A 10,903-nucleotide genomic window follows, 5' to 3' on the forward strand; every position below is an offset into this window, starting at 1 on the left:
CTGTAAGTACAAATGTTTGGGATCCATGCATGAATCTTAACTATCCCGTCCTCAGATTCATGCATGAACAGAAGATACTCTGAGCTTCACTGAGGATCAAACAGTTTATTTATTTATTTGCTCTTAGACATTTTAAACACACATTTTCTACAATCTTAAAACAAAGTGCTTCAGCTATGTTTACAAAGGTGCACAAAAAAAAAAGAGCTTACAAGCTGTTCAGAAACAAGATTTCAGATTTTAGTGCGTGAAAAGAAGCCGCGGGCGCCGACCTGCTCGCTGCTGGTTTAGTCAGTCCTTCAGCTCACAAATGTTATCAGGATCAAACCAGAGGAAAGCCCGGCTTGACCCGATGACCAGACAACAATAACACAGCAGCTGTCCAACAGCTGCACACACACGTCACTATAAGAGTTTAGAAACAGGAGTAAGTCATGTGACCTGCAAACCACCACAGAAAGACATTGATCCTCAGTTCAGAGCATGTATTTGTGTTCTCAAGTTTAACATCTTTATTCACTGGAATGGTGATTAAGCTTCAGCTCCACAAACAACTTTCTGCTGCTTCTGTGTGAAGATGTCGGATCTGACCTGCAGCCAGGAGCTTTTGTACCCCCCCTGCTGGCTGTGAGGGTTACTACATGCACTGTACGAGGAGGTGAACCTCCGTGCTGAGAACAGAGGGAGGTTTATTCTCTGGAGGTTTAAAGGTCTCATGAGTCCTGTGTGAGTGATGAAATGCAGGAGAGGAGCAGGAGAAGGAGGTGGAAAAGCGTCTAACTCTGCCCATTGCTGCTACTGATGTTGTTCTTGCTGTTCTTGGACGTCTTGTTGCCACCGCTTGGAGGCATTTTCTGCTCGTCTCCGGTGAGCAGAGCTTTAATCTCTGATGGAATCTTGCCCTGATCCATGGCCGAACACCACTGCTTGTACTGCAGGAGGACGACAGGAGACAAGTGAACAGCAAGTTAACAGTCTATATACGATGAATATATATGACGAGCATTTGACCTGACCTTCATCGTGTTCTCATAACCACTGGAAACTAAAAGCACAGCTGAAGTTAAACTCCTGACTCATCGCCCAGAGAGCTGCAGTTGTACCTGTCCAGGTGACTGCGGTCGTGTTTTTACTCTCAACAGAAACTGGGTGAAGTAATGTTAATTGTGACATGGGGTGGCTGTAGCTCAGGTGGCAGAGCAGGTCAGTCACTAATCAGAAGGTCGGTGGTTCGATCCCAGGCTGCATTCTGGCTGCATGCCAAATATCCTTGGGCAAGATACTAACCCCATGTTTGCCTACTGGTGGTGGTCAGAGGGCCCGGTGGCGCCTGTATCCGGCAGCCTCGCCTCTGTCAGTGCGCCCCAGGGCAGCTGTGGCTACAATGTAGCTTGCTATCGCCAGTGTGTGAATGTGTGTGTGAATGTAGTGTAAAGCGCTTTGGGGTCCTATGGACTAGAAAAGCACTATACAAATGCAGGCCATTTACATTTGTGTGCGCCCCATTTTCAAACTTTATTTAAATACCAGGAAACGGAGCGTAGAGAGACTTGTGTGTTTAAACTGGGAGTGTCTGACCTCTGTGGTCGGTGTTATGAAGCTTCTCTTTGGCACAGAGCTCAATCATGTGTTTGAAATCTGAGTTCATGTCTAACTGGTGTTGTCTCACCATCTCAAGCTCCTCCCGCAAGGCGCAGATGGCTCTCTCCTTACTGGAAACCAACTCCTCCAGGTACTGGTACCTTAGCTTCTTCCGGGCTCGGCACTCGCGGGCGCTCTGCCGGCTTCGCTCCAGTTTGGCCTTCAGGTCGATTTTGGCAGGTTTACGGCCGCGTTTTCCCGGCTTCTTCACTTTGCCCGCCATCTGATGACAAGCAGACACGAGCGATAAATTAGACACAGGACAGAGACACCACCAGCAGACACCACCAGGTCTGTTAATGTGCTTTGAGCAGAGAGGTGATACTTGTTATTTCTGACTGGATTGGTTGAGCCAGCTCACACACAGAACGCCTGGATGTGCTAAAGTTCATTTACAGTGAAAGCTCTCAAATTAGCTTCCAGACTAGACCTGAATGAGCAGAGTTGGCAAAAGTACACACATTCTCTACAATACTACTGTTAAAAAAATACTCCAGTAAAAGTTGAATTTTTATTCAAGTAAAAGTAAAAAAAAAGTACCAGCTCTGAAATGTACTCAGAGAAAGAAAAAGTAGCTCCTCAAAGAACATTTCCTCCACCTATTTTTATGCAGCATTGACTGAGCCTTGTGTTATATGAATGTCATGACATAACAATATTAGTCGATATGAATACAAACTTTATTTCAGTCTAAATTTTATTTCCAATAATTGTACTCAGCTTGAATCGGTTAAGTAGAACATGAACAGGAAGGAAAATAAAAACTCTTTTCTGGTGCCTGCATTGTAGAGGGTGACTTTACTTTTAAACAACAAAATGAATGCAGTCAGGGGCTAGAGTGGATTCAGCAGGTGGGTGAACACTAAAATCAGTTTTAATTGCTCAGTGTTGGGGAAAAAATATCATAACTCACTATAATTTCTACTGAGAGCTCCAGTAAATTTTCTTAGTGTACAGGTTGTGATCAGCTGACCTGCTGCTCTTTGTGGATTTACACACCTGAATTCAACCAGATGTGAGCAGATGTTTCATGAGTTGTCCTGGCTGATTTCCATACTCACAGTACACTGTTTATGCTGTCTTTATATTAGACACTATAAAGTTGGTATGAAGGTGGAATTCAGTGAATGAGTCTCAGCATCATAAGCTAAAATTCAAATGACTCTCTGCTACACTTCATGTAAAGTAAATCTGACCATGGAACCACAGCCACTGTGCACCAGTCACATACTGTTCTTTACTTTAAATCCATCACAGTACAGCAAACTAAGCTGTTTATCCTGCACTAACCTGCAGATGATTTTCATGCAGGCCTTAAATAACACAGTTAAGTCTACCTCAGTTTGTTTAGCATGTTTCACAATATGAAAAAACACAGTTGCACATGTACAGACCCAATATCTGATTGGATAACATACTTGATGAGGACTTACGAGTAAGCTTTAAATGAGCCGTCCTTTTAAATCTAAGCTCTCTTCTTCGTTTCCTGTCCTTTCTTATCTTTCTCCATCTCTGAGTGTAGTTACCCCTCTTTCTTTTCTCTCCCTGTGAAATACAGAAGCTGGACCTTTAGCTAGCAACTGTGTGACAAACTGCACACAAACAGTTCGTGTGTTTGCTGATGTTTGTTAAAGTGCTGCATTTCAAATTACCTAACACAAAATGTTACTCCCTTTATCCTCGCTCCTCTTCAGTAGCTAGCTAGATGCTGAAGTACTGTGAACACAACCTATGGACACCTGCAGTCGTTCTAGTGTTGTGTTAAAAAAATAAAAATTTAAAAACGTAATAAATGAATAAATAAATCAAAACTCCGGCCCACTGTAACCCCTGACTACATCTCTTTTTATGCCACATCGCCTGGTGATTAATAAACGAATGGGATTTCCTTTTATGTGTTTCTGTTTAGGCTCAGATTGGTTTTAAGTTTGGAGGCTCGCAGTGACTGAAATAATGACTCCCCTCAAATCAGTTAAAGGAAAAGTAACGAGCCTGTCTGAAACAGTGACGAGTAGAAAGTTAAGATATTTGTTTAAACATGCAGGGAGTAAAAGTTAAAAACTAGTCAGAAAAAAAACCTACTTAAGTAAACTACAGATACAGTAACAAAGTATTTCGTTACTGTATCATCCAACAAGTACGACTGACTTCTACTCACCAATCAGAACACTGGAAAACAGCGTCAGCAGTCCTGAAGTCCCTCAGACCTCGGTGTGAGGACAGCAGGAAGGTTTTTTTTAATAATATCTGACAGCTGATGAATATCAGCATTAAATAAATAAACTTCTTGTGAGCTGCAGACAGTTTACAGCAGGTTTGTTGTTCTATAAATAATAATTTCTTATCCTTCCTGAAATAAACATGTTTACGGCACGGGGAGCTAACATAACCTCGGTTAGCACACAGGATACACAGCTGTAATCTAGCCCATTAAAGTGATTCCTTCTTTAACCTCCTAAGACCCGAACTCTTCCACTGCATGCATTTTTAATTTCTCTTTGATATTTGGGTATATTGGGGCCCGATGAATGTAAAAACAATTTTTGTTTTTAAGAAAAATGAGAGCCATATATGAGCATAGTCGTTTAAAATTTTGATAGACCAGTAGCAGTATAATGTCCTTGTAAGTGGATATCAGGCCCTTGTAGAGCAAAATTCAGTATTTTGGTCTAAATAACCCAAAATGTGATGTTCACATATGTGGACGGCAGGTCATAGGAGGTTAACGACACTATCGACACTGACAAAGGTGAAGTGACCAGACGTTGACTAGTTAAAGCTACTAATTAGTACCCCGCAGTTTCCTTTAGCCGTTAGCAGTCCTTAGCTAGCTCACCTTGTTGTCTTCCATGTTGCTAACGCGCAGGCTGCCGTTAGGTCCGCTCAGAGATCACACTGTGTTCCCGGAAGTCTGGACGGAACGAACCGGCTCGGTATCATCAGCGAGGGCTCCAGAAGCAGCTCATCAATCAGTCTGATCACCGATCAGTCTGACAGCTCCCTGCTTTGTTTACATCTGCTGACGTCTACGCGTTTACGTCACTTTTTTTTTTTACAACCAAAACTTTATTAAATAAAATAATGGAACAAAGACAGCTACCACTAAACCGGAAATAGTGAGATGGTAAAATAAATAAATAACGTCAAACCCGAGTAAATAGTCAGATAAAAACTAATTCTATTCTTAACAAGTATATTAAAATATATCTGACACACTCAAACGTTTAATGTTCAGAAGCCAAATATTAACAATTCGAAAATCTGTAAGTTAGCAGTAACAAATTATATTTATATGTAATAAATAAGCTCCAGCTTTAGTTTAATATATTGAATGTATTTATACCATTTTATATGTTTAATGTGCATAAACAGTATATCTACTTAAACCCTAGTGTAATCAAATAAGTTACCACGCCTTGTGATATCGCCTTTAAAAAGCTTGTTCATTTTACTCTGTGTTGTGATATCGTCTTCATGATTTGCAGTAGAGCACAGAGCAGGTCTTGAAAAGTGCGTTCTCTAACTACACGATAAAACTCTGGGTTTCCCAAAATGAGGGAACAATAAAACTTACAATAAAACCTGTTCCCTTTTCCTTTCCCAACCCTCCTCTGACCAGAAATTCTCACTTTTCACAATGACGGTCTGAATTTGGACGCTCAGTTAAAGTTTCAGTCTGAGATCACGCCATGTGAATGGGTGAAGTTGTTTTTTAGAATCTCATAATTTGGATCTTAAAAGTAAAACGCTTTAATGTCTCTCTGATGAGTTTTGCCTCTAAAATTTAAAAAGTCTCCTCAGTAAATTAAATATCAAACTTTAGAATCTGAGGCTGAAAGTTCACAGTTAAGAGGTGAAAGTTCACACTATTTACCCAAATGCTTTAAGAAGTTGATACTACAGATATATTTTTCAACCTTTGATGTTTTAAATAAAGTTTTTCACCTGCATTCTGCCGTCATCTGGTGTAAAGAAAACAGAATAATATGAAGAAGGTTTGTAAGGGTCGCTGTTGTCACAGAGAACAGACGGTCAGTGTGTGCAGGACAGAAACTGATGAAGAGTCTGAGCTCATCTTTACTGCTCAGTCTTCAGTATACACCAATTCACTGTTGGATATAAATGCACATATATTTTATTATTTTACTTAAAGTCTTTAAAGAGCCATAACTTATAACCATAACCACCTCTCCTCTTCCACAATCATCTCATCATCACATTCAGAGGGTTAGAATTCATTCATTCATTCATTCATTCATTCAATTATTTATATTAAGAAAACACATCCTGCTGTCCCTGAGAGTGGATTCTATGATGACATCTCCTCACAGGCCAAAGGGTCAAATGTATGTTAATCTACCCATGACCTGCTGACTAATCCTGTTACATCAGCTGCTGGAAATTTAGAGGAAATGAAGATTATGTTGTGGAAGAAGGTTATACAAATATCAGAGCTTCTGTTCTGAGTTTACTTCCTCAGGAAGCTTTAGTGGGATTAGCACAAAGAGACATGGAGAGCAATCATGGTGGATCCTGCTGAGACTGTTCAGGTGAAGTATGAAGTCATCAGGCTACTGTTACACACACTTTGTTCATTCCTCTGATGTCACTGACAGTAGATGTTATTTTAAAGATCATGCCCAGTTCTGTCATGATACGTGTGAACACGTGTGAAGAGAGCCAGAGATTAATAACTTAACAATAACTAATGATTAAATGCAGAGAGGTGTATAAGCACATAGTGTGTGAAGAAGAAACACTCAGTGAATCATAGTGTAGCACCCAACCCATGTAGCTAGTATTCAAATTAGATCAAAGGGGTGTTGTAGCACTGAGTAGGGCCGTGGGTTCTTTAATTTAGTGGCTTGCCCTACTAACCTGTAATGCTGATGTACCAGATAACACTTCAGAAAGTGCAAACTGTCAGTAATGCCTGGGGTTGCTGTCGGTGAGGCAGCTCTCTATGCTCCTCCTGTAGGCCTCCTTGCCATGTTTGATGCCCCTGCTACGTTGGCTCATGCAGTGCTGTACAGGGAACTATCCCTGTTCTGATTAGAGCCTGTACTCCACTTGTCAACCAAGGTTTTCCGTTAGGAACAACCCAGATGGTTTTAGTCACTGTCACAGTCTCTACGAAGCACTTAATGTAGAAAAGGACTGACTGATGATAAGCCAATATTGGAGAATTCTGCTCTCCCTTTCTAGTCCCTGTCAGTACTCTTGCTGCATTTTGTATTAACTGAAGGCTTTTCATCAAACTTTTAGGACATCCTGATAATAACGAATTACAGTAGTTCATCCTAGAAGTAATAAATGCATGAACTAGTTTTTTTAGCGTCACTCTGACACAGGATATTTCTAATTTTAGAGATATTTCAGAAATGGAAGACACAAAACAAGACACAAGAAGACACAGGCTTACATATTTGTTTAATTAGTGCATTAAAGGACATATCCTGGTCAAAAATGATTCCAAGATTCAAATGTCCAGCTGGGATAACCACATTTACTCAGAGCCTTCTTGATATGTTCTTCTGCTTCCCTGGGCCCTGTGTCTGTAGGGATGCTGTTCACTCTGTGTTGTAGTGTCCTAATGACACCCAGTTTGTGCTCCAGTGGATAATGAGAGTCAAACCTTAAATACTGATCTGATTTACGGTATACATCGACTTTTAAATGTCCCCCATTATTGATGGAAATCTCACAGTCTAAGAAGGCTAACCTGCTACTTTTCATATTCTCCCCAGTGAATTTGATGTCTTGGTCCATTGAGTTAATGTGACCACTGAATCGTGGTATGTCCTGAGATTTAATTTTCACCCAGGTTTCAGCCACATACCTGAACTAATGACTTGGGGGTGTTCCAGGGTAGCATAACAGAGCCATCTTTTCCACTTCTTCCATGCACAAGTTGGCCACAATGGGTGAAACTGAGGAACCTCAGTTAGCACTGGAACCCTAGGTAGTACTGACCCTTGTATGTGAAATAGGTGGAATGAAGACAGTTCCAAAAGCAAACACACTTGGTCTATGCTGAAGAGTGGTCCTGTTGCTGAGGTTGGGGTCATCCTGTAATCTCTTACGAACTACCTTCAATGCTTCCGTGACTGGGATGCAAGTGAAGAGAGATGTAACATCGTACGAGACCATGGTTTCATCTGCCTCCATAATGACGTCTCTCACCTTCTCAACAAAATCTAAGGTGTTCTGGATGTGGTGTTCAGAGCTGCCTACCAACAGGTTGAGCATCAAAGCCAGAAACTTTGAGATGTTATAGGTGACCGAGTTGATCATACAGACAAGTGATCTTAAAGGTACACCCCTAGAAATAGCCTGTGGTATGCGGTCCGGTCAGTAGCGTTATCTTGTTCTACCTGCTCCAGAAAATCTATCACCCTGTTCCTGTAGTCACTTCCTGGGTCTTGTTTCTGGGCTCATGAGTATTTTTGTCACTGAACAAATTTTCTCATGATAGTCTATATGGTTTAGCAAAACTGTGCACCTACCCTTGTCTGGCAGAAGGATGATAATGTTGTCATTACTAACTGATGTAAGTGCCTTCCTCCTTCATGCTGATGTTGGATGCTGGGGGCTTTGCATTGCTGAGACATGCAGAAACTTTTGTCTGCAGCTGCTCTGCTTCTATGTCTGCAATGTTGTTGTTTCAAATTTCTCTTTCTGTGGCTGTGATCAGTTCAACTAGTGGGATTTGCTTCGAGAAGCTGGTCAGGGACTTCGTTTGCTCTTCACTACCCGACTCACTGGACCCTCTACAATTTGCATACTGCCACAACAGGTCCACTGATGACGCCATAGCCCTGACACTACACACTGCCCTGTCACACCTGGAGAAGAGAGACACGTATGTGAGAATGCTGTTTGTAGATTACAGCTCAGCATTCAACACCATCGTTCCCTCGAAGCTGGACAGGAAACTGCAGGATCTAGGACTGAGTAGCTCCCTCTGCAGCTGAATCCTTAGCTTCCTGTCTGACAGACGTCAAGTGGTCAGACTGGGCAGCATCACCTCATCCTAATGAACACTGGTGCTCCACAGGGGTGTGTACTGAGCCCTCTCCTGTACTCACTCTACATCGACTGCACGGCCACTAACAACTCCAACATCATTGTGAAGTTTGTGGACGACATTACAGTGGTGGGTTTTATCACCAACGGTGATGAGACGGCCTACAGGGAGGAGGTCAGCGCCCTGACCTACTGGTGTTAAGACAACCATCTCACCCTCAACGTCGCAAAGACAAAGGAGCTGATAGTGGACTTCCAGAGGTGCAGAGAAGTACACACCCCCAGCACCATCAACGGCGCTGCTGTGGAGAGAGTGAGCAGCTTCCGGTTCCTTGGTGTACATCTAGCTGAGGATCTTACGTGGTCAGGACACATAAACAAAACAGTGAAGAAGGTGCAGCAGCGCCTCTTCTTTCTCAGGAGACTGGAAAGATTTGGCATGCATCCTCAGGACCTTCTACCGCTGTGCCATTGAGAGTATCCTCACTGGATGCATCACCACCTGGTATAGCAACAGCACCGCTTACAACCGCAAAGCTCTCCAGAGAGTAGTGCAATGTTCTGAACGGATAATTGGAGGTGAGCTTCCCTCCCTCCAGGACATCTACAGGAAGCGGTGCCTGAGGAAAGCGGGGAGGATCATCAAGGACTCCAGTCACCCCAGCCATAAACTGTTCAGACTACTTCCATCAGGAAGGAGGTTCTGCAGTATCCGGTCCAGTACCAGCAGACTGAGAGACAGCTTCTTCCATCAGGCCATCAGACTGCTGAACACTTCATAGACACCTCAGCTTCACTACTGGAACTTCAACATTATGCACTCCACACTGTATATAAATGCCACTGTTTTGCACATGTCCAACTACCAACCTCTGTATATTTTATTTTATTGTTTACTCTATTTAATTTGTAAAATATGTATACACACACACACACACACACACACACGTAGAAAAACATATTTAGTATACACATCCAGTAATGCATACATTCTTATATTGTACATATATTTATTACTCTCAGATTTAGCCATTCTTATATTTTGCTTGTTTTATGTTATTGTATTGTTGCACAACTCTGTTGCTTGTGAAACTCGCACACAAGAATTTCATTCGCATGTACTGTACCAGTGTACCTGCACTTGTGACGTGACAATAAAAGTGATTTGATTCGATTTGTCTCTGCATCACAGATACCACCATGACTGTCACATTCACTTGCCGTTCCTCCTCAGGTGTGGCTGTTATCTTGACTGTACCTGTACTACATTAGAGCTACGATCAAACCTCTTCATGCAGTGTGATTCTAACTGGTTGCTATGGTTATACCTCTGACCTCTGTACCTCCTGCGGTACCATTAGAGAAAGTGATGTAGTGAAACACTGTGTCAGAATAAAAGACATAACACTGATATTATTTTTCAGGCTTACCGTTTAGAGCAGCTGCGAGGCAGAACATGTGAGCCCATCACTACTCTCTGTGCTCGTTGATCAGATCCTAATCTCTGGTCTGCTTCAGCAATCAGCTTCTCTCTGAATCGAACTGAGCTGCCAATCTTCTCACAGCTTGTTCACGCGTGTTTTAGCGTTCGTTACTTTAGATTTATGGTCTGCATCATAACTACAATGTAGCCACAAACTCCCCTAATTCCACACTCTAACCTAACCTGCACCTCTAAAAAAGTACCTGTACGTCAGGTTGATGCAGCTGCTGTGATTGGTCTGTTGAACACCGTTGATTCTTCCTGTGCATTTCCAGCTACTTTTTCAGCAGCCAGAAATTCTTTTAATTATTTATATTTTAAACCTGTTGGCGTGAGATGAACCAAAGATGAAAGTCTTTACTGTGAGAAGAAACAAGCGTGCTCAGAGCATCTGAAAGCAGGCATGAGATGACAACCGTCTGTCTGATGCCTTCATCAGTGAGAGTTAGCCATGCGTCCTAATTGCTCCAGTATGAGAGAGCTTTCAGTTTTCTTCTGCTTGTGTCGCTTACATTGTCATCTCTGTGCTCGGCATCCCAAGACAACTAGCTGATTCAGAAACATTACACAATCAGCAAGGTTACACAAACACACAAAAATATCCCATCCACCACAATCTGACATTTTACCAGCATGCTGGTAGTATTTTCAGTGCTCCAAGTACACAGGTTCCAGATTAATGCTTTCACTGTTTTTCCAACACTTTGAGTGCAGCAGAGCACATGAAAGTCTCAAGCCTGAAAAACACTATCA

The 10,903-nt window shown here is 42.1% G+C and overlaps 1 protein-coding gene across 2 annotated transcripts; it reads right to left on the minus strand.

Moving 5' to 3' along the window:
- Nucleotides 1-90: 90 nt before the first annotated feature.
- Nucleotides 91-4,699, minus strand: crebl2 (cAMP responsive element binding protein-like 2). 2 transcript variants are annotated; one of them, XM_082511359.1, is made up of 3 exons: nt 4,478-4,699; nt 1,670-1,864; nt 91-932 (listed from the first exon to the last, which is right to left on the minus strand). In XM_082511359.1, the coding sequence occupies exons 1-3, from the start codon at nt 4,490-4,492 to the stop codon at nt 777-779; spliced, it is 366 nt and encodes a 121-aa protein (XP_082367485.1). In that variant the 5' UTR covers nt 4,493-4,699; the 3' UTR covers nt 91-776. The 2 variants fall into 2 exon arrangements, with proteins under 2 accessions (XP_082367485.1, XP_082367486.1); XM_082511360.1 differs by lacking the exon at nt 4,478-4,699 and adding an exon at nt 3,800-4,455.
- Between the last annotated feature and the right edge of the window lie 6,204 nt (nt 4,700-10,903).

This window comes from Aulonocara stuartgranti (assembly GCF_965226115.1).
Source record: "Aulonocara stuartgranti genome assembly, chromosome: 17".
Taxonomy (NCBI): domain Eukaryota; kingdom Metazoa; phylum Chordata; class Actinopteri; order Cichliformes; family Cichlidae; genus Aulonocara; species Aulonocara stuartgranti.

What these genes read in the sequence shown, in the direction of transcription:
- crebl2 (XM_082511359.1), bottom strand. An exon ending in TGCGGGAGGAGCTTGAGATG is followed by an intron (nt 933 to 1,669) that starts GTGAGACAACAC and finishes GTCCTCCTGCAG; the next exon opens with TACAAGCAGTGGTGTTCGGC.